Raw genomic sequence first — 24,494 nt, forward strand, 5'->3', positions numbered from 1 at the left:
GTGCCCAGCGACAGGACAAGGGGTAATGGGCACAAACTGAAGCACAGGAAGTTCCGTCTGAACATGAGGAAGAACTTCTTCCCTCTGAGGGTGACAGAGCACTGGAACAGGCTGCCCAGGGAGGTTGTGGAGTCTCCTTCTCTGGAGATATTCAAGACCCGCCTGGACAAGGTCCTGTGCAGCCTGCTGTAGGTGACCCTGCTTTGGCAGGGGGGTTGGACTAGATCACCCACAGAGGTCCCTTCCAACCCCTACCATTCTGTGATTCTGTGATTCTGTGATTCTATTCTTCGTGAGTCACCTGGGGTGTACAGCTTACAGTGTCAACATGTTCTGAATAAAGCATCACTTGCCAGTTGCTAAGACCTTTGAGCTTGACGAGCACTGTGGAGTCTGTTCTACCTCGTCAAAGAGTAAAGCCCATCTAGTTTCTGATACAGTGAGCTATAGGCATACTCCTTACTTTATTCTTGTCTATTTTCTACTCCTTACTGCCAAGGCATGAACATTTCCGGATTTTTGTAGATCTATTTGCAAAAAGACAAGCATATAATGAAAAAGGATGTGAAAGAGAAGCCAAATGACATCACTTCAGTCAGTTTAAAGAAGCTCGATATTTGGTTGTTTATAATCTCAGTACGTCAGTTGTTTGTACTGTGATAAGAGCATTTTTGTTGTGGAGACTAAGCTACAAGACTTATTGCAGCAATGCAGACAGTGTTTGTCTGTTGGTCAGGGAGATGAACGGGACAGCAGGAAGGTCTTGGGTCCTAGACCAAGCTGAGGCAGTGACTCAGCGTGTGACTCTGGGAAAGCGCATTCATCTCCATTCTGCAACATTGCAGGGATCAGCCCAGCTGCTGAACTGAACCAAGGCAGGTTGTCAGTCAGAAGTCAGTGGTGCATGTGGGAAAGATGAACCCTTTTTTCTTATTAAGGGTAAATGCAAATTCTACATTATCTTCTTCTAAGCCAGCGTTTCATGGTGTGGCTGTGGTAATATTCTTGTACAGTCAGCTGGATATTTTGAAAGAAATTGAACACCCCCCTCACAAAAAAAAACCCTTGCCACCTCTCCCATGAAATTTATATAGAAGTGGGTGTGAAGGATGAAAAAATATCCAAAGAAACAATGTCGGTTATTTATTTTTTAATATGCAGGAGAAATTAATCTGTCCTTTCCAAGTTTCAGATTTTTACATCTACAGATTACAAATACACAAAATAAGCATTATGTTGAGCTATAGATTTTGTCACCTGAGTAGTTAAGCAACTGAAACAGCTTTCTAGTAGAAGTGGGAATTGAAATATATCATGTAAATTTTAAAATCAGGAATTGTAATGCTTCTCCTGAGTTTTTCAGGTGTTTCTTATGCGTACTGGGATATCTTATTTGCAAAATAAATTGGAAGGATTTTAAAAGGAGCTTTTGCAGTTCCCTTTTCTATTTTGAGAAAATATACTAAGACATTTTGCTGATCAAAAGTATATGGGTGAGAAAGGAGATTATCACTAGTAGTTAGTTGACTTCAGTTTTTATATCCACAAGGAAGAGATATATCTTTTTTCCTGCACATCTTTTTCTGTATTTTAGATTGCCTGGCTTGACCCCATCGCAAATAGCAAAACTTTCACAGAGGTCTGCATATAGTCCTGATATGTCAGATCCTCTAATATACCCTCTTTGTCTGGTATACCCCCCATAACAATCTGCTTCATGCAAGGCCTTTACCAGTGGCAACACTGATCAACTCAGAGGAGAGAGGACAAGGCTCAAGGAGGAGGCTAAGTTTTGGAATCTAACCTGAAAAGTGAAATGGGTCAGTAAGAAAGCTAGTTCTCATGGGCTTTTTCTTCGCTGCAATAGAAAGGAAATGGTGGGTGTTGCATCAGACCAAGCAGTTAGCAGTAAACACTTGACTGTCATCAAATGCAGTTCTTTTTCCAGTTTGCAAATCTCTTATCCATTCGTCTTACTTTTAAGGAAATACCAGTCCAGTTCCGAGTAGCAGTTCTGAAAAATTGCGTAGCAAATTTCCACATTTAATATTTCCAGTACAGTCATCTGGCTAACAGCCAATGCTGAAAACTGAGCCAGGGCTGTAAGAGTTATACTGGACTAGACTTACCCATCAGCATGTGTGATAAGAGCAGTGTCAGTCAAACTATGCCATCACCAATAAACCTGTGTAAATCATGCCTTTCAAATCATGCTTGCAGTGATAGCTCCATACTTCCAGTTCTTGGTGTATATTTTGAATTGCAATTTAATAAATAATTCTGCATGAGAAACTTCAACTCAACTTACTTTCTCTCTCTGCTATATTTGATTCTGCAGGCATGACAGGATTAAAAAAAGGCTGTTAAAAACTGTCCTAAGGATCAAAAAAAAAACACCTTGCAGGATCTCTGAATGCATAGGTCAGAAGGTTGCAGCTGTAAACAGTTATTCTTCAGCAGACAAGTAACTCCCTAGTTTGATTTATAAAAGCAGTTCATACACAATCAAGCATTTTGAAGTAATTATAGAAATCAGGAAAATGGAAGAAAGTCTCAGTGGCTATGCTTACGTTTTGGGAAGCCCTGGCACCGTTGCAGTGCACTGAACAAATACAGACGATGCAGCCGTGCGAACAGCTGCACGGCTGGTTTCTGTCAGTCCCATCCCCACGAGCAGGGCTAACGCAGTAGCGTTGCTGCTGGTTCAAGAGCAAAAATCTTTCCTGCATTGGCAGGTTGGTTTCTTCTCAGCGTAATAGGTGCAGGTGAGTTTTTTAAATACTGGGTGCATATCTGAAGTATTATTTAACAACTTCTGAGGTTTACCAATCACGAAGAATAATGTGTTCTTAAGTAAGTTTCCTGAGTCTGCCAATTTACGTAGGTGAGTAAACTAGACAGGTCAAATAACTAAAGTGGTTTATAAATAGACTAAAAAAAAATCTCCATATATAGAATAGCATCCAGACTTTCTATTGTTTGAAGCAAATGATATCATTATTTGGATGTCTTTCCAGAACTGAAAATGACTAGACTTCGGAAACTAAAAGTAGTTAAATATAGAAATTGCTACTTTAAGGAGTGGATGCTGTGTTTCATTATTATGCTACTGGTATGTGAACAAATGCCTTTCTGTTTGTAGGGACGGGAAGGGGGATTTTATTCCGGTAATATAAGATATTGGACAAAAGCCAAATTCAGATTAAGGGCTGACAGTGTCTTTACCCTCCTTCCTTTATGGAAAATATTTTTGATCCACTGTGCAGTGTAACTGCACATACGAGGTGATTACACTGTCCATGAACTTGTGCCTTGCATAAGCCTTTACACTTGGGCAAATCAAATACAAAATGCACGGTGGTTTGCATAAAATTAAAAAATAGAAAAAAATTAAAAGAGAAACAAACTGTGTCAGGCTCCCTAACAAGTGATTACGTCTACTTTGTCAAGTCAGAGATCTTTCTTCATCACTAACTAGAAAACACTTCTGACTCCTGCAGTGCTACTTTTCAAAACCGACTAAGTAGCTTCTGTGGAGATAACACTTAATTTCTAGGAATGGGGTGTTGGGAATAAGGCTCATGTTAAGGAGTCCGAGCACTCTTACTCTAAAAGACTATCATCCTTTTAGATGAGGGATGCCGTGTTGGATGGTAGATGAGAGTCTGTTGTCTCGTAAGTAAAGAGAATAGACTACAATAATATGCATCTCTAAAAGCATGCATTTACAAACATGGAGTCAAGTTTAACAAGATGTCAAAACAAATTTTAGCTAACCAGTCCAGATTTTCATTCAGCTACTTCTGCATCTTCTACCTTTCTCTCAGATTTAGCTAAAAATTCCCATTCTGAACAAAGAATTAGTTGATATGAAGTCACTTAAATTTAGGCATCTACACATTTATAACAAGTTCTCATTATAGTCAGGGAAGCCAATGGGCTTACCTTAACAGTAGTAATAATTAATGCATGTACCTTTGCTTACTTTTATTGATCCATTTCCAGCTTCAGACTCTTACTAGACTTCTATCTGTGGGGGTTTTTTTCTGCAAGCAAACCTGATTCTTAAGCTGATAAGACTGAAAATGGAGTGCTCATGAACAGAACAACACTTTTATTGTCCTTCTGTAACCACTGTGGACCATAGGTGTCAACTGATGACCATGTAACGTTTGCCCCTTTGTAAGGTGTACGAGATATTTTCAGCCATGCCTGCACACTCTTCAAAGAGCTTTTGCCTGTGGCATCACCTCTCTCTTGCTAGCAGATGTTCAAGCCTTAGTTGAGTATTAAGACAAAAATTGTCATTCCTGTAGGCAGCTAAGTTGCCTGTCTCAAATAGAGAAGTGCCAGAGGACATTGTTCTTCCTCTTCTGGATGCAATTTTGATCCAGGAAAGCCCTCTGCATCTTAACCCTCCTTCATTAGCTCCTGAGAGCTGGAGCACATTCATGCAGCGACCTGCAGCTGCTTTTTAGAATTCCCATTCCCATGGCATTCCAGATTCTTCGAAAATAAGCAGGAGTGATAAATTTTTCTATAGTGGTGACTATTTTTGATCGTTTGACATTTTAAAGTGTTTTAACTGGGTTTTCCCATTTTATGTTCTAGTCCCTTTCTAAGAACAACATATGATCATCCACAAAATGCAGCTGAATCTAACTTCATTACCTGTAACATAGGAGACCCCCATTCACTGAGTTCTTACCACAAAACTATGTCACAAACATACGCTGCTTGCTCGGAAGTGCGTTGTTTGCAACCAACCTTGTGTTGGGCCAGTGGGCAAGACCCCTTACAGTTATTCAAAGATCTGTACTGTATATTTAGGCAGCTTTTAAGATTTACTCTCTGACTGAGCCTCTTAAAGACCTTTTTTTTTTTCTAATGCCTACTATATCACAGCAGCTCCTTCTGGATTCCATCTGGTTTGCTGGGTAAATACATGTTTGGATGAAAGCCACAAAATTAGAAATGCTTTTATGAAAATGTGAAGGGTGGGTTCACACTGTTCATGTCTGGCTTCTGCAGTTGTTACAAGGCAGTGTCTCAAGACTGCGACAAGAGAACTTTTTAGTTTGGAGAGGGAATGGTAAATAATACCTCAAATAAAGGGAACATGTGGAGCTGTGAAGTTTCACTTTGAAATGAAACTATGCAGCCTTCAAATCAAGGCCGCGTGCCAGAAGGTTCATATAATCAAGAGCTACAAGTCAGCCCATAAGAGGAAAGTCTTCTGTAGCTTCACTTCTGAGAGGTACAGAATTCATGTTTCCCATTGCTGCCTTCAACATACTTGTTGAGGCGCACTTGACAAGACAGGTTTCATCTGTTGGGGTCTTCTCAGCATCAGAGACTTCGTATTATCTTGCCTTTCCTTCCCCCACCCATCGAGCACAGGCATCCCAGTCTCTGGGAGCAGTGCTGCTTTTGGATACTCCTCCTCTGTTGACGTTCCCATGCCCGTCAGGACTGAGAACTGAAGCAAGCCACTTGCTTGCTTGGCGACCTGCCTCCCAGTTTTTTCTACGCACTCCATCGTAAACAGGAGGTGGGATTTGAAACTCCACACCAATCGATAACTCATCATTGATTGCCACAAGCATTGCTGTTCTCATTGCATTGGTAAGACTGCATTAGGCAGTTGTTAAGAGACCAGCTTTCTCTTAGTATGGCTGGTGGTAATTCTCTTTGTGTTCCTCCTGGGACCAGTTTCCTCCTCCAGGTTTTTTCTCACTGAAGGATGTGTAAATACATGGCTCCCCCTGCTTTTGGTGGAAGTGTAAACATTCATATGGTATTGAGGTCACGCACTAAGTTATTCCAGTTGCTATGCATCCAGTCTAGAAAAGGTTCTGGCTCCCATTCAGATATGAAGGAAAGAATTATTTCTTAGCGAAATAATTCTCAGAACAGTTGGAGAGGGGATCCACACCCACATCTTTTCCTTCCTCTCTGAATGTGCCAATTTATCTCTCGCTTTCCCTCGCCAATTAAGGTCTTCACAGTGGTCTTACTGTCTGGCGCACTGGTAGCTGCTGGGTTGCAAGCAGACGGTTTCAGATGGCTGGTTCCTTCTTTGGCATTGTAACTCTGGGGACTGAGCATTTTCCAGACCAAGCCTGATGCTGGGCAATCCAGGCCTCCCCCACTGACAGCGTTCTCCATACTTGTTTTGGGTGGTTGTTTATAGATGTTTCTAGAGAAATACATTTGTCATCCAGGCAACAAATGTTTTTGACTCTTTAAGGAGTAAAATGCTGATTTTGAGCAAATATAATTGTGCAGTCACATTTGAAACCAATGGAGTTCCTCTCCATCTGGTTCACCAATAGCTGGAGTACCCTGTCATACTCCTGCTTTATTTTTTCCTTCTTTGTTTTGAAGGGAACAGAAAATTAATGTTTGTAAGTCAGGGCCTTATAAACCAAATTCAAAATGGAGTTTTGACAGCTGAAGGTCAGACGTGGTAACGGAGGTCCATACTGGAGGCGTGGGCACGTCTGGTCTCCCTGGCACAGAGGGCTGCCTCGCAGGCATGCCAGGAATCCCCTCCGGACATCCAGGCTGAAGTCTCAGTGTGCTCCTGGGTGCCACGCTGCAGAAGCATGCGGTATATCAGCACCCTGAGTCATAGTTCGGCTTTTGAGCAAGCTCCCAGACCTTCTAAAACCTCGCTTGGTGAAACTCAGCCAGCTCGGAGGGGCCACTGTGATTGATGGAAAGAACAGAACAGGGCTTGTCAAGACACAAGTTAATGCACAACTGCAACCTATAAAACTTTATCAAAGAAAATGTCTGCGTGCAGAGTCTTTTGATTCCAGGTTGCAATATTTTTGTTATAATTTCCGTAATATTTTTTGAGCTGCATGTAAGGAAATGGCTTATATTTCCTGGTCTTTCTGTACTCATAGAACTGTACTTTGAGGTCTGTCGTCTGGTTGCCTTTGTTCTTTGTCAGAATACCAACCCTTGAAGTGAAGGTACTTGAATGGGCATGCAGAGATAACGATTACACAAACTTGGCCAAGATTAGTAATAAATAAATCATTAATGTGCGGAAGAGTTTAAAGAGAACTGCATATATGTTTCTGTTTTTTTTAAGAGTGGGACTGAAAGAAACTGCATTTAAGTCAGAAGCAGAACTCTATGAATTCTCGGAAGAGAGGTTGTCTTTTGTTGGCTGAAGATGTACTGGCATAAGTAATACTGTTTTGGGACAAAAAAATTATGAGCAAGCAAGACGGCAAAAAAAGGTTTTGTGCGGGGACACCCACATTTTGTGCGTGCTATTTCATATACATAAAAATGAGAAGGTGTTTACGCTAGGCAAATATACAAGCTTTACAAACATAGATGGCACTTACATGTTTTCTCTTGCTTGTGTTTAAGTAGTGATCACGTTCCTTGAACCATCAGTCTTATATTCATTCCAGCACAGTGATCCAACAATATTAAAAAGGGAGTTGGAAAAGTCCCTCTTACCCCTTTCTGTTTATTGCTTTCCTCATTCCCTTTCTCCATCCATTCCGGCCTAGTTCGCAGCCTACTGGTTAAAGCTTTCCCAGGGGTAGGTGCGTGTTTGATTTTCTCCGTCAGAGAACTGCAATTAGGTCTTCCATTTCCTCAGAGACTGTTCTGACTGCTGTGCTATTGTGTGCAATGAATGGAGCAGAGTAAAGCTGCTCCGCTGAGTCCTCCTCTACCCCATCATCTTCTCCAGCTCTATTTTAAAAATAAAAAAGCTGTAACCACATTTTCCAGAAGGTCAGGCTCTATGAGCTAGGCATACTCACATGGGCCCCTGTGGAGATATCTAAGCTGGTAAATAAAAGAGGCCAGAGAGTGAATTGCAGATATTCATCTGTTCTGGACTGCTCTGTCCTGGTCTCTGCAAGGTAAGTCTGCTCTCCAGATGCCTAGCTCTGAAAGCTGTGGACCTAAGCAGATCTGTGCCACTTGCCTGCAGAGCTGGGGGTCTGTCTGGAGCCCTTCATGTGTGGTAGTTTCTGTCTGGTTTTCAGATCCCATGTGGCTGGGGCAGCATGTATTTGTGTGTGTGGCCAGAAGGACCACTGCCCTCCTGCCAGCAGGAGGAGGACGTGGACAGGGAGGCTTGGTGCCCCAGCATGAAGTGGAAGCTTTGCAGAGGGGTCTTACTCCGCAAGTTCAGCTCTCCCCCTTTAGACTGGTGATGTCAGACATAACCTGCAATGTTTGCTGATTAAAGAACACGCCTCTAAGAACCTGATAATACTTTAATAGGCTAAGTAACATACCAGTGTTATTAGTAGTATTAATTTACAACTATGTCACTGCAAGAAACACTGTATTACAATTCTACTGCTTATTGTTAGTACTAGTATTCATACAAATTTACTATTAAGGAAGCTTATAAATTGCACGAAAGGGCTTTTGAGTTGCAATTCTGTTGCACTTCCTCCTGCAATTGATATTCAGATGTAGGCCTACCCTTCCTTACAACTTTATCCCTTCTTACTCCACCCTCCCACAGCAAGTCTTTCAGGGACATGCCTGGTGGAGACACCTGTGGGCTCTCCCAAGGGGCTCCCAGTGGGCTTGTGCTCGCAAGTCAGCATCACTGCTGCCTGCAGGTGTCAAAGAATCATAGAACCATAGAACCATTTAGGTTGGAAAAGGCCTTTAAGATCATCGAGTCCAACAGTTAACTTAGTACTGCTAAGTCCACCACTAAACCATGTCCCTGTGCGCCACATCTACACATGACCCCCAGGGGTGGTGACTCCACCACTCCCCTGGGCAGCCTGTTCCAATACTTCACAACCCTTTTCATGTGTCTGCTCTTGTTCTTAGCATATCCTCACAGTCTTTGTTCTTCACCTAGTTGGATACCCTAATCCTCTTTTTTATCTTTTGCACCTTTTTACCACCCTTGAACCTTCTTCTCTCTGCCTATACTCCTCCCAAATACACACTCTACTCAGTTACTTTTTCCTCATCAGTCCCAATTTTGTTATACTCAAAAGCTGGTGTTTCTGACACTATTACCTAGGCAATTTTACCATTACAGTGGGCTAAATGAGACAGCCTTGCCTCCAAAGGCAGCCTTCTGACCCTGTGGTTCATGTTGGTTACATTTCATTTATATTACATGCTTTTGGACAGAATTATCATACTTTAGCCTTGACTCCCTAGCCTAATTCTAATTAAGCAATACATCACCTTACGCACAGAGAGCTTGCATACCAGTGCAGTGGTATAACCTGTTTTGTGTTTGCACCATGTATCTGCTCTTAAATAGTTTTCCTCACGTTTGGTGTTCCCATCAGAGGCCACAGCTAGCTTTGAGAAGGAGATTTGGACTCACTGACCAAAAAGGTGTTCCAGGCACCTGTCTCAGATCAAGACAATTCCATCTGGATGTCACCATTGATGTTATATTCCCAGAAATCTGTTTTCCTCAGGAAATAAATACTTGTGGTACTTTAAAAATACATTGTCCATTGCTAAATATTAAACTGGGCTTTTTGCATACTAATTATTGACTGGTACATGTACATTTGATTTCCCTTCATCTTAGTTGTGTGCCCATGTGTATAATTGTTTTTGACAAAGTTTTACAAGAGTCTTTAACAGATTTATTTCTTAACATTAAAAAATCTCTAAACTGTCATGTTTTATACTTTAACTTCCCAGTAGTGTCAGAATAAATAACAGTGCAATGATCTGCCTTCAAGAAATTATAAACATTCATAAAGCAGAAAATGCTACATATGACTGAAAGCTCCCAGAGTCATCCCACTAGCAGTCAAAAAGTGAAGAAGTGGAACTTAAGCAATGAGGAGAGGCCAAGTGTAATGCAGAAGAGATATATTAATGGTGGTCTAAAATGCTTTCCCACTATGTTCCCTGCCTTTGGAGAATTCTTCCAGATTTTTCTCTTCATTGTCTGAAGAATCTATGTTCATAAAAGGACATAAAATGAGAAAATTAAAAAAAAAGCACTTCCTAAAATTGTGGAAGAAAACAATTGTGTCCCTACATTAGCTGTGGGTATTGTTACAACATGCAAATTAAAATATTGGATGGTGGATAGTACACAAACAATAGATCTTGAACTTCTTCCAGTTGAAAGAAGTATTAGCAGCCTCCTTTTTTTTTTCCAAGTGCACAAATATCTTGCCATAGTTCTGATTCATACTCTGTTTTCTCCTTAGCAATGGTTTACCAAATTTAGAGTCACTCCACTAATTAAGAAAGAAATAAATTTATTGTTTTCCTTATTGTTTTCTCAATAGGCATAACTGAAAACTCAAATGATGAAATTACTGTATCTGTCAGTCTGTTACTGTTAGGCTGGGATATACTGTTATTGACAGCTCCAACCAAAACAGCTCTCTAAAATTTCAGAGTTGATTCTTATTGATGGCTGCGCTACTAAGTACACTGCTTCTTAGTGAAGATCTGCATGCTGCAGAGCAATATGTTCACACAGGCCGTACATCTGCATGGCATCCATAAAAATTATTCTTAATTTCCAAAAAGGCGTTGAGGGGGAAACTCTGTGAAATGAAGACTACTGAGCCAGACAAGCACATTTCATCTGCAAATAGCTTAATAAGAAAAAAAAATATGGAGATGGTGGGTTTGTGACAATCCAAACATTAAATAAAAGATAGACCAACCTGAGCAGGCTGATGGAGTTTATAAAACTGGCTTGGCTTATTATTTCCTCTAAATAATAGCATAAACATAAAGCAAAGTTCATAACATGAGGTAGAGCACTGTTACATCCATGAAATAATTTGCTGAATCAAACACCTAACCTTTAAATAGCTCAGGGCATGGTTTCCATTCTGTGGACCTGTTTCGGTATGAAAAGCCTACTTGTTTCATTAAATGTGAGAATTAAATAAAAAGCTGAAACAAAAGTATTTTAATATGCAAAAATAGTTACAAAACAGACATGAACCCTCTCATGACAAGCGTAAGAACTTGTTTGGGAAGCTTTGTATCACTGCTTGCCATAGGATGGAGAGCCTACTGTACAAATATGACCAATGGAGGACTTAGGCAATGCCTGGTACCTGCTCCGTACCTTTTATTCATTTGGCTTTAGGGAGGAATCCAAAGCCTGGAGCTGCATTTTCAGGTTCTTGGTAGTGTAATGGCACAAGTGGATACCTGCGAAATGTGACCCAACAACCCCAACTGTTGAGTAAGGGATTGCTTAGAGCTACATGAATAACGCTAAGCATGGCAGTGTTGGTCCCTCGCTGTGTTTTAGCTCCTTGAGTTAGGGCTTGAGGCAGGAACGGCAGCATCACTGCCTTTGTAAGCAGCAGCACAACAGTTCAGAGCGGCCATCTTGTTTTGTAGGCTTGTTTATACCCATGTCACCCCCCTTCCAATAGATGACGTGCTCAGGCTATGAAGGAGGCCGGGAGGGTAAAGGGACCATTTGTCCCTGCCACAGTACAAGGAAGGATTCAGGGTTCTTCCAGCCAGGAGGGGAGCAAGCGACATGGAGCTTGACTCTCTACCCTACAGCTGGGGTGCTTTGAGGTTTTGTCTAAAATGCGTGTGCATGTGAAAATTAGGAGCCACCCCAAATAAGGGGGTGTGGCTCCAAGACATCCTTCTTGTAGCCACTAGACTTCAGTCCTTCTCTCTTTTTCTTCTGGCTCAATTAATTATTTGCTGTGGAGCAAACCAGGTTCAGAAATAGTGATGTGAAATGCCTTCCTCCTTCCCCAGATTACTTACTAAGCTGTTGGGGCACTATCAGGGTTTCAAAACCCTGGGCTTAGGTGGGCCACAGGCTGGTCTTCACAGTATTCCTAATTATTAAGTTACAGCTATAAAAGTCACGCCACAGCATGCACAGCATCTCTGCTGTTCAAGTTTCTGAACAAGAGTGACTGTGGCTGCTGCATTTGGTGCAGGCACTGTGTGCTAGGTGCAATCTGAGCTGGCCTGCCGGTTGGAGTCCATCCAAGGACTTGCGTGGAGCGGTGCATAATTTGTGATCCATATATTTGTGACCCAGGCCAAGGTGGTTCTGGACAGGCAGGAGAGATGTAATTGCAGCCATCTACTTAATCTAGGTCTCACTTCTAGGTCACAGTGGTTGGTTGCTAGCAAGTTTTAGGTCCCTCCAGAATAGGCAGCCGCTGAAGAGGAGAGGGCAGGAGTTTGGCTTATGATTTTGAACATGATACCTAAGTCTTCCTTTATGTCCACCCATAAATATTTTACAATATAGCAACGATTTAGAGCACGCGTAGAAAAATGTGCTGCATTGTGGCCTAGGACTTAGTCCATGTCCCTGAAGAATCCAAGCAGCTGTGCTTCTGTGATACGATATCTGCTGCGTGTGTCAAAAAGATGTGTGAGATACTGCTCAGCATGGAGCTGCAATGTTTTGAAAATGTGGAGGGAAATTAATAGAGCAACATTATATTTCTTGATGCTGGTCTCGAAGAACTGGAAAGCCACTCATGTCTGCTTCTAAGCACAGATTAAAGAGATTTCAAGTGGAAGTCATAGACATGATCCTTGTCTTTGCTTGGGCAAGTTCCCCGCAAGTCTGCTAATCAAAGCTTATTGTGCTGTGCCAGGTATAGTAGCTCATACCTTTTAACAGTCAGTTTTATGTGTGTTCTGATTTGCAGGGTGGAAAGTCTTACACGGGACCATGTGGAGGGAGAGACTGCAGTGGAGGATGTCAGTGTTTCCCTGAAAAAGGAAGCCGTGTAAGTAGCATTTTTTCCTGTAAAACGTTCTTGATGGTACCAGTTCAGCGCTATTTGCTCCAGGTGGACTTGCATCAGACGGCTAAGAGTATTCAAACAGTTATTCCTTTTCAGGAACAAGTTATTGTTGTTTCATCTTACTTCCTCAAGAGCTTCTAGATTTGAAGAAATACTTTGTCATGAAATATTGTAGGTTCTTTTCTCAAAGATCAGGGCCAAGGGGCCTGACGGCCATGGCGAGCTGATTGGATCAGAATTTTAGGGACACTGTGTGCTAGAGCGTCTCTGGATTGTGTGACAGTGCTAAATGAATGTGGACAAAATCAGTCAGTAATGTTCTTGAAGTCTTTTTAATGAAATGGTGTCTGATGAAAATATACCCCATACATGTGATTTCCGTTAAAGCAAAAGGGAACGAGGCCTGCAAAACCTGAAATCCCTGCTGGAAGCAAACCGCTTGGGACTTCTGGCGTTAGGTTGTTGCTGATAGTCTGTTCTTTGTTTTGGGGAGTAGTGCAGAATGAGGGAGAGGAAGGGAGACGGGGTGGAGGGGATTAGCCACCTGCCGCAGAGAGCTCTGAGAACTAGGGCAGTTCCTATCCTGTATGGCGTGGAGCCCTGGCTGGCAGGCTCCTTCTGTACAGCTTGGTCTTCTGCAGCTGAGACGGTGACTCAGCCTTTTCCATCCACCCATCTCTAAGAATAGGTCAGGCAAGAGATGCGGCAGCAGGTCATATGCTCTTTCTGCTATCACAAGCCTCTTAAGACTTTTTAGTTCTCTGCCTTCACTCCAGGCAGCAGGCCGTCAGTTCCCATTCCCATTGCATTCCTCAAGCTTGACTCCACGTCTGAGTGGAGGAAGAGGTGGTAGGAAAGTCACAGTGTAGGTGGGAGGAGAGGAACACTCTTGTTTACAGCAGAAGTCCCGATGTCTCCGTGGAAGTCAGATGATCCTGGGGCTACCATGCCATGAGGACTGTAACGGTTATGCTCCCATCCCCTGACCATGATCTGCTCACTGTCTGCTTTCCATTAGAATAGCCTAATGGCAAACTGATGAAGCTGAGGACAAACAAGCCCTCCCCCGAGACACAGCTTCCGATGGGTCTCCCTCCAACTGTTACTGCCTTACCCTTGTCATCCAGCACATGAAGTTTGGCAAGTGCCTCCTGCCACTTCCCTCCAAGGGCACTGGAAGTCAAAAACTGATGCTGTATGAAATGGCTTCAATTATGATATTACTATGTCTTTTTTCAGTGTCATTTTTTTTTTGGTTCTAAAGGCAAGGCATGGATATACTTGTTCTCCACTAGAGTTTGTGAAAATATCTGTTGCAAAACTACCAAGTTTTGTGACTGAAATATCTTTCGCATTCCTTATTGACTGAATAACCTTTAATTTCAGGTTGCCGAGTCTGCAAGACAAAAGCGGTAGCTAAACAAAAATAACTGCATAGGTTAGAAAAGCTGAAAATCTTAGGTTACCCGAGTAGAGAACCAGTCAGGTGGCACTGACGAGAAGCTCCCTGTGAGTGGCTTACCATCTAGATTGGGAGGTGAGGGCAGATTTTATGTACTTGCTGGCCACTGTCACTCTTTGATTTATCTCAGGGAGGTAAGTAACCCCAGTAACTAATCACACTGGCCTCCCTGTAAGTAGACACTAAAAAAGAGAAAAGGAGAATGCTACAAAGCATTAAGTTATATTTTGCTACTAGTCGTTAATTGTGCAAGATGTGAAGGAGTATCAGGGAAAGTGATTTAAAGAATTTTACAACACTTCAAAAATTGTATTTTAACCCTCTAAAATGATACACCTCATTCTGAGTCAGCATACACTGCGTGTATTTTGTGTCTGCTGGTCTCTTCATATGTCACAACCTCTGTTAAACATCTGGTTTAAGGAACAAGATTGGCCTTTAGAGACTAGCCAAATTTGGCATAGCTTCTGGTCTCATGCTAATCCTCAATGGGAATATTTATTTTCACAAAACCTCTGTGTAATCTGGCACGACACGCATTTTCTGTTTGAGGTGACTCATTACATGCACAATAGACATATTGCGTGTTTGCACTTGTAAGAGTGCCTGAAGCCGTCTGTCAGAGCCTGCTTCTGCAGTGACTCTTCATCTCGGGTGCAACAGAGCTGTCACTTACACGGCATCTGGAACTTGGGTGGGAACAGCACTGCGAGGGTCTGCAGCCAGCTGTCCGCCCTGCCATCCCCTGAAAAGTCACATTCTGTTCATGACAGGTCTCTCAAAACCAGGCAAACAAAAGCGCTTTCTTTGGATTGCTGCTACTCAATGCGTATCAGAATCTGTTGAATGAAGCAAAATCGTTGGAGTGGTAATACAGTTGCAAACCGTGAAAGTAGAAAAGGTCTGAAAAAATGCCTACTTTTATTTATATGTCCTTCTACTTCGTTTTCTGCCAGTGCTTCAGTTGCAGTCTTAAGGTACAGCATTTAAATAAAGATTGTTCTCTTTATTTGTTGTATTAATCCAATGGCTTTTGTTTTTAAAAAAGTGTTTTTTACAAAATATGCCCAACGATATCTTCTGGGGGCTCTGTGCTAGAGGCAGAAAGGCACTGTCTAGAAGTATGAGGATTCAGCCGAGCTGTGGTGAGTGTGCCAGGCCCCCACATGCACGGCAGCTGGAAGCCCCGTGCTTCTGTCTACGCTGCTTTTGGTTTGGGACTGATCAGGTTAGGCACGAAGGTCCAGGAAAGTTGAATCACATTTCATACGGGCAGTTTCTAAGGACAAAGGGCCACCGAGCACAAATTAGCGCATGCACCTAGCGGGCCTGCCGGAAATAGGTGTGGTTTTAGTTTTTCCTCTACTCTTTCTTGGCTGGGCTGAGCCCTGCAACTTTCCCTGGGCTCAGACACAGCTCGACGAAATCCAGTGTGGAGAGGAAAATTGAAACAGCAGAAGCTTCATCTGCCCGCCGTGGCGGTGGGGCAGCTGCTGCAGCAAGGCGAAGGCAGCGGCTGACCTGCAGCCTCCCGCCTCTCGTCAGAGCTGCTCACGCGAATGCGAGCTTTCTGCCTCATTCCCAGGAGGAAAACGGGTCGAATTCAACCATTCAGAGGATCATAGGACATTGCTGATAACCACGTTTGTAATTCACAACAAAGGCTGAGCTGTTGCTCAGAGAAGTTTCTCTGGAGGAGTGTCTTTCTTGGGCCACACACAGATGCCCTTGAAGTTCCCACCTGCTTTTGAGTTCACACCTTTGGAGCAAAAAGGGTAAATGGAAGTTCTTCCACAAGCTGGGTTTCTTCTGGTGTCTAATGACACGCTAGTCTTTGTTCTTTTTCATTGCAGCCTAGTTGTTTCACTTTAATCCAGGCGCATATTTACTGTTAGCTGGATATGAATATCCAGTCTATCTAACCATGCCTTGCCGCTGGGCAGGTGGTGGAAGCTGGGGCTGCAGGAGCCAAGCTCAGGGACCAGCTTCGCCCTCATCTCCCCTTCTCACAGCTGGCAAAAAGCTTGGCTGAGTTCCAGCAAGAATCAAAGGTCCTGCAGGAGTGTCCAAATCCACACAAAAAGAAACCACAGTATAAACCTTAGTGGAGGGCACAGGGTGCAAAGGGAGAGGAAAGACAACAGGCTCATCATCTCCCTCGGATGAGACAGACTCATCTTCTCATTTTCTCCTAAGACAGCTTCTCCTAAGTTACGCTCCTCAGACCACAGACTTGTCCTCTCCCTAACCCACATGTGGAGAAATACTGTAAGGAGTACCCAGGTGCCTGGGTAAGAGGGAAAGGAGAAAAGGGAAGCCCTAATATGATATTGAAATTCTGTTTTGAATGAAACCAAAACCCTGGACTAAAGGAAATAACAAACTAAAAACTTCTAGTTTCTTTCTTTTTCCTCAAGAGTTTTATTGCAACTCCTAAAATGTTGATATTTACTAGTTCTCTGCCAGCCATATGTTGAGCAAAGTACAATATATGCATCTTTAAAGTTTGTTAAACATTAATGAACTTATGTAGGAAAAGAGAACTCCTTTCAGTACAGTGGCCAACTGTTTGACCTATTGAAGTTCACAGTCAACCTCACTTCATAATCAACCTAGAAGGCTTTCTAGAAAGTGGAAGTGAATAGAAATCTTTTTGATCTTTCTATAGAGTGAGAAAATGTACTCTGTTGAAATCTTGCTTTGCACTTTCTGTCGGAGTCAGGCATCTAACAGTGCTCGAGCCATTTAGCCATTGTTTTTGCAAGGGGCTGGAATAATGGGAACTGTGAAATTAAAAGACCGCTTCATGTCCCCCCATAAAGGCCACTTTTTAGGAATGTCTAAACATTCCTTTTTAACCAAGGCTGATGTGAGAGTTCACTGCAACTCCTTTACAGATATGTTATATTGCTTTCATTAATGCAATGGCTTAGGGTGTTATACAGTTGTGAAATCTAGTGTCTGATCTTTATTAACAAGCATTTTCCATACAAGTTTGAATCTTAACACGTGGACTAGATCTAGCAGATGTTTTTCTCCATAATTTAAAAAAAAATCAACAAAATACAACACTTAAATATTCTAAAATCAATTGCATTCTTATATCTTACAGAAATGTTTGAATCCAATACAATAATTTTATTAACCGTTAGTGTAATTCTTGAGCATTGCAATTAATTGTCTTCTAAGCAGTAGCTCGTTTGTAACTCTTGGTGAGTGTAAGTTGATATATCTGATGATATCTGATATTTTATTCTACTTCTACAAAGTAAGAACATAAGAAATATCCTCTCAAATTAGACCAGTAGTTCCTCTCACCCACTACTCTGTCGCCAGCAGTGGCAGTAGGAGATGCTATTTATGGTGAGCACAGAGGTCTGGCAACTCTCTGCAGTCCATTTCCCTTCTACCCAAGATCATCCTATTTATATGTTCCTTCAGTACCTGTGTTTCTCCATGAATTTGTCTAATCCTTTTTTGAAGCTGCAGTAACTGTGTCCTCACAACCTCCGGTGGCACCAAGGAGTTCATTACTCAAATTATATAAAATTACTGTCCAACCTGGTCTAAGCCAAGCTCCCTCTGGTTTCATCAAGTACACCCTATTTCTAGTACTGTAAGATTTGGAAAGGAGCAGTTCTGCATTTACCTTATTCACTGCTTCCGTAATTTTGTACACTTCAGTCATATTCCCTCTTAGCTTTCACCTGTCCAAAAGGAAGAGTCTCAGCCTTTTTAGATTATCTTTTGAAGCAACACTCCAACCTTTAGTCCCTTTATTCTTCCCTCTCTTCTGTGAGAGACCAGAACTGTGCACAGCACACAGGATTATGGATGCACCAAGGTCTTAATTAGCAGCAAATTTACACCCTGTATTTCCTTCTCAATACCATTCCTGATGCCCCCCAACCCTGAAACCTATCTGCCCACCTGGTTTGGTGGGGTCCTTCTGGATGTCCCACACTGGGACATCACCAGATCTTCCCCATTCCCCATCACCAGCATGGCATTTAACAACCCGAGAGAGGTTAGTATCATCTATAGACTTGGATGTTTCATGGTTCAGTCCCTTCTCTAGACCACTGTGGAAGTCTCTACTAAAACCAATTCCAGCACCTATGCCTGAGAGGACCCACTGCTGTTGCGTCTCCATTTTGAAAAGTGACCGGCAAGCACTATTCTTTTCTTCATGTCCTTTAACAGCCTTCAGTCCCATAAGAGCAGCTCTCTTCCAACTCCAAGGGAATTTATTTTAAAAAGCTTTGGTAAAGTATTTTGTCAAAACCATTTTGAAAATTCAAATATATTATGGTCACTAGGGCCTGCTTTACCATGCTCGTCCTTGTGCTCAGTTGTTGTGTTCTTCAAGGTAGACTGATGCCTGGCCAAGCAGGAAAGTGAGACAAACTGGCCCACAGTTCCCAGGGTCTCCTTGAGTCTCTTTTCCACATGGGAGCTTGGTTGGCACCAGCCCACTGGTGCAGTGGCAGTTTGTAATGATGGGTTACACACCTTGGCCAGCAGTTCTGCAGTTTCATACCTGAGTTCCTTCAGAAGTCCCAGGTGAATGTCACTCACTCCTGGTCACTTAGTAACGCCTGCCTTATCTATTTTATCTACTACTTCCTTTATATTTACCTGAAATTACTCTGGCTCAATGAATAGCTTGGATTTGGGACCTTCTCAAACAACTTCAACAGTAAAGACCTATGCAAAGAAGTCACCAAGTTTCTCTGCTATGTCGTTATTGTCCCTGAGTGCTGCTTATAAGCCTTTGACATGATGTGGTACTGTTGTTTCCCTTGATGGCTTCTTGCTTTTCTTTAAACAACTTTTTACTATCAGCATGATGATCTTCTGCAAAATATTTGCATTCTTGTTTAGCCATCCTAGTTTGCCATTTACTCCTGATCTGTTTTTAATTGGCTCTCCTGTTCATTTCAGCAATTTTTTAAATGCTAACATTTTTCCCTTCAATAGCCTCCTTAGCTTTATTTATGAGCTATGCAGGGTTTTTACTGAACTGTTTTACTTTCTTTTTGATATGTGACACATAGTTTACTAGGACTTTTAATACAGTGTTTTTGAAAAGCCTCCAGGTTGCTTTAGGCTTCTTGCCTTTTTGACTGCTTTTTGGTTTTTTTTTTACTATTTTTGTGATTTTTATGTATTTCCGCTTCTGGAAATTGAATATCTGTGTGATGTATTTGTTTGGCTTACTCCATCCCACTACAGCATGAAGTTCAGTTATATTGTGAAGCCATTACAGAGCAGTTCTCCCACTAGTACCTCTTGAAGCAGGTCCTATGCAGCACTTGAGCCTAAACCCAGAGCAGCATCCTTTCGTGTGGGTCCCAGGGCTCATCATGCTAAGAAGCAATCCATTACTGTGTCTGAAAATTTTATCTCTTTATCTCACGTGGATGAGGCGTTGTGCCTGGCAGTATGTTGCTAGTTGGAATTTGCCAATATTACTGCCCGACCTAGTTTTGCAGCTTCTCTAATTTCACTGAATATTTCATGATCAGTGTCTTTAACAGGGGATTCCTGTCCTAAATACAAACCAAGTCCTGCCTTTGTTATTTCCACCCACAGGGATTCCCTAATGCTCCCTTCTGCCCCCAGTATTTTTCTTCTGCTACACTTTGTTTTAGCCTTCACATGCTGTGCCACTGCCCTGGCTGTATCTCATTTTCTGTCATTCCTGTAGACAGCCTAGCAACTCTGTATGCCACTGATCATCCTCCTTTCACCAGTGCCTGTTACATCAGGCTTGTCATTTGGTGCCGAGTAGTACAATTCCGTAATCCTATTTTTCAGATCTCTAGCATTGCTGTAGAAGCACTTACAAATTTTTCCCACTCTCTGTTGCAAGTGCCAGTCAAGTGGCATTGTAAATGGTGTTATTTACTTTCTCTATTTATTGCATTTATGCTATTCATTTCCTCCCTTGCCTTTTCAGGAATGTATTGAACATTGCCCATGTCTCCCTCATGGAAGTTCCTTCAGTCTGAACCAGGTGCTCCAGCACAGCTGTCAGTCTTCCCTCTACGCCTAGTTTATCCATTTCTCTGTGGACTTTTTAATTTTCAGTAACAGCAGCCTCGTTCTATTTTGACTGAAGTCCAGCCCATTCCTCCTGTGCAGGTTTCTCTTGCTCCAAGGAGTTTGCAAGGACTTAGTCTCCCACAGAGTAGCCTTGAGGTAACCCCTTAGGACATCCTTACTCTCCCACATCAGTGGTATAATGTAGATTGTGACCACTGGTTCCTCCCTTCTACTGGACTAAATACCTTTCTGGACATCTCCTGGGTCTGCTACCTTAGCACTCTGCAGGCCTTCCAATCCTCTCAGCTGTTTCAAATCCAGCTATCTGTGTCAAATACTCAGAACTCCCCCTACCATCACCTGCCTTGTCCTCTCCTGGAAGATTCACTCTGCTCCAGGAGCATCCTCACACCAAGCGGACATTGTAATCAGCTGGAGATTTGAGCTTATCAGAGGTCTGATCCCTTGTTCCAAGTTGATTATCCACCTTCCCTCAGACTGCCATCCTCTGCATACATGTTTAGTCAACATCAGAGGTTTTTTTTTGATGGTGGCTATGTGGGGGTGGTCACAGCAGAGAAGGGACTGCTTCACCACATCCTGGTAGGCCTTGTCTGCAGGCCTGTTTCTCTCCAGCTTAGCTACTCTTGCCTCCAGAGAACAAATCCAGGACTTCTGCTAGGACCAGGGTTTGCACATGCAAAACCTGCCTCCTGGGTCAGCAGTAACACACCTTGCACTCTCTCTGCCACAAACTGCGTGGTCTCTGCTCTGTTATTCTTCTGTCTGCATCCTGAGTTTATTATTTGTTAGCTATTGAAAGTATATATTAGTATAAATTCTCCTTTGAGAGGTGAGTGGGATTACTTTTCCCTTTCCCTCCTCTACCCATATTAAGCTAAGTAACTGCAAGGAAGATCTGGCCTCACTGAGGTGTACCTGGGAGTCATGGGGAGAAGGCAAGCTGACCTAAGCCTCTGTATACAGGCTGATGCAAGCTCCTCTGCTGTGCAAGTTCCTCTGTTATAAGGATCGAGGAGCCACCTTGCCAGTTCATACACCCTTCAGACATCCCCAGGAAGCCACTCAGCAAGCACCCAAGCATGGACTCACCACCAGAAGAAAACCCACTGATCATGCAACGCAAAAATTCACAAAGCTTACATGCCTTGCAGTGACCTGCCCTTGCGTGTCTTTCTCTTTTTGTTCTTACCTTCCCCAGGCAGAAATGATTGGAAAAATGTCCTATTTGCTCTCCAGTGATTGCCACATAGAAAGCTTTGGGAGTGAACTTGATCATGTATCTTCTGAAGTGTTGTCAGATTTTGCACTAGAATGGGTATGAAGTACCAAAACAAGATGCTCCAAAATGTCACACTGCTTCATATGCCAAGATTAAGTCTCTGGAAACTTCGAGGGAGAGGAGCTGCCCTCAGAGGGGAGGTATTTGTAATGGCAGCAGATTTAAAAGCAAAATACCTATGGTACTAATAAGCATTACGCTTGAACAGGCAGGCACTCTTCATTATTTCAGTACTCTAATCAAGTCTGGTATGGTACACTCAGATTTAATTTTCATTTTTTCTCAGGCTAGCAAAGTAAAAGTGAAGAGCAGCTTACTGGTGACTGCAAAAGACAAGAAGAGTGTTACATAAAAGGTGTTTAACAGTGTGAAGCTAAATTCTGCTTTCAGATACAAGAGTGCAATTCTCCTTTACATATGCATTGAGGGTACAATTTCAATTGCATGCTTAAGTTTTTGTTTCTACATTCAAAACACTGCCTGACAAGTTCTCCCAGCATACATCAATTCCTAAAGTCTTGACATTGTTCCATTGGCATCTAAATTTTGGACTTAAGGCTTAATTGCCTTAAGCAAGTTTGCTGATCACGCCAAGCTGTGTGGTGCGGTTGACACACTGAATGCCATCCAGAGGGACCTGGACAGGCTTGAGAGGTGGGCCCGTACAAACATCATGAGGTTCAACAAGGCCAAGTGCAGAGTCCTGCATATGTGTCGGGGCAACCCCCGCTATCAATACAGGCTGGGAGATGGAGGGACTGAGAGCAGCCATGCCAAGAAGGACTTGGGGGTGCTGGTAGATGAAAAGCTGGACATGAGCCACCAATGTGCGCACGCAGCCCAGAAGGCAAACCCTATCCTGGGCTGCATCAAAAGCAGCATGGCCAGCAGGCTGAGGGAGGTGATTCTGCCCCTCTGCTCCACTCTGGTGAGACCCCACCTGGAGTCCTGCATCCAGCTCTGGAGCCCTCCGCACAGGAGAGACATGGACATGTTGGAGTGGGTCCAGAGGAGGCCACAAAAGTGATCAGAGGGCTGGAGCACCTCTCCTACAAGGAAAGGCTGAGAGAGTTGGGGCTGTTCAGCCTGGAGAAGAGAAGGCTGTGGGGAGACCTTATAGCAGCCTTTCAGTACTTAAAGGGGACTTATAAGAAAGATGCAGACAGGCTTTTTAGCAGGAACTGTTGTGAGAGGACAAGGGCTAATGGTTTTAAACTAAAATAGGGTAGATTTAAACTAGATATAAGGAAGAAATTCTTTTCAATAATGGTGGTGAGGCACTGGCACAGGTTGCCCAGAGAAGCTGTGAATGCCCCCTCCTTGGCAGTGTTCAAGTCCAGGTTGGATGGGGCTTTGAGCAACCTGGTCTAGTGGAAGGTGTACCTGCTCCTGGCAGGGGGTTTGGAACTAGATGGCCTTTAAAGTCTCTTCCAACCCCAGCCATTCCATGATTGTATGAATTGCATGAGCTCTTAGCAGTAAATTGGCCCATAATCTTTAGAGTTAGCTACTGAAGGCAGGCAGGGTTCAGGTTCGCTTCATAGGACTTGAACTTGAGTCAGTCTGAAACCTGATGCCTAGTTTATGACCTAATGTTTTATTTAGTGAAAAATGCTTAACCTGGGCTACAGTGACTATCCATAAACCATGTAGCTGGATACTCGTGTTGGTTGCTAATTGCTGTTCTTTAGTACATTTGTCCTGACATTTTTTTGAGTGAAATATGCATGTTTGCTCCTTTTTTAGCTCTGTTTACCCATGTTTAATCAGCATCAGAGGTCTTTTTGAACTGGTGGACGGAGGTTAGATAACTTTCCCATAAGCAAGAAGCCATGAATCCTCCTTCCATATATGCACTCTACACAAAATCTGAGATTGGAGAACAGTCAGTGAAAGGTTTTGCTAAGAATTCATTTCAACCAAAAGATGCAACACATATAAGAAAAAGCACGGTGTTTTGTTTTTTATACATTCATGAACACAATTATATTTTGATGCCAAAAATTACATTTTCCTTTGTAAATAATCAGAATGTTTAAGAGACAAAATCAACTCAAATGGAGTCTTTCTTTCAAATCAAACAATATGCACAAAACTGATTTTTTCACTCTTTTTTATTTATGTGTTCCTTTGCAGAGCATTTCCGCTCCAGCCATGTATGAAACATTGTTTTATTCCATAAGTGAACTTTAAAAAATGTGTGTGTCTGTAATCTAAACGACTACAGTATTTTTAAGCCCATTTCAAGCTAACAAGTTGCACTCCCTGTCTTTTGCTTTCGCCCTGAAAGCAGAATTCCTCTAAAACCTTTTCAAGTCAGCTATAGAGGAGAAAAAGAATGGCACTTGACTGAAAGGTAGTCAGAAGGACACATCCACCTTTTTATTTCCATTTTCAACTTAATCTCTAAAGCCCGTTGACCTAGGTTAGATCTGTGTAGATACTTCTGCTACGAGCTTGTCTCAAAAACTTGCAATCTCAGCCAGTGTGATTGGAGAACAATTCAACAGCATTGGACAAAGATCAAGAACTAGTGTAATCAATCAAAATGAACACCAAGGTTGTAGATTAAACAAAATTATGACTGAAGTAAATGTTCTGGATTAACTCTGTTTGTAATGCGGATTCAGCTCCTGTGTTTGAAATGACACCATTTGATGCCTTTTGTATTAGCTATGCATTCTGTTGATTTATAGGCTTGTTACACTCAAATAAGAAAAGAGATTTAACGGCAGTCTGCTAATAAACTGTGAAGGTGTTTCACTGGTATTTTAGGAATTTATTTTGAGGGCAGCATTTCTAAGAGTGTACTTGGCCATCTGCATATCAAAAATTTGAATGAGAGGTGGAGGCAAAAAGCAAGACGAAGCACAGCAAGCAATTGAGAACCATTTTATTGCAGAAGATAAAACAAGATTTAACATTT

General features: G+C 42.4%; 1 protein-coding gene across 1 annotated transcript in view; it reads left to right on the top strand.

The window, feature by feature from the left end:
- Nucleotides 1-24,494, top strand: part of COL4A2 (collagen type IV alpha 2 chain) — a 154,939-nt gene that overhangs the window by 31,634 nt on the left and 98,811 nt on the right. Inside the window, exon 4 of the mRNA XM_075424719.1 lies at nucleotides 12,657-12,737. Within this exon, the coding sequence (XP_075280834.1) occupies nucleotides 12,657-12,737 (81 nt within the window). The remainder of the gene's footprint in view (nucleotides 1-12,656; nucleotides 12,738-24,494) is intronic.

The sequence above is a fragment of the Opisthocomus hoazin genome, chromosome 1, assembly GCF_030867145.1.
Source record: "Opisthocomus hoazin isolate bOpiHoa1 chromosome 1, bOpiHoa1.hap1, whole genome shotgun sequence".
Classification (NCBI taxonomy): domain Eukaryota; kingdom Metazoa; phylum Chordata; class Aves; order Opisthocomiformes; family Opisthocomidae; genus Opisthocomus; species Opisthocomus hoazin.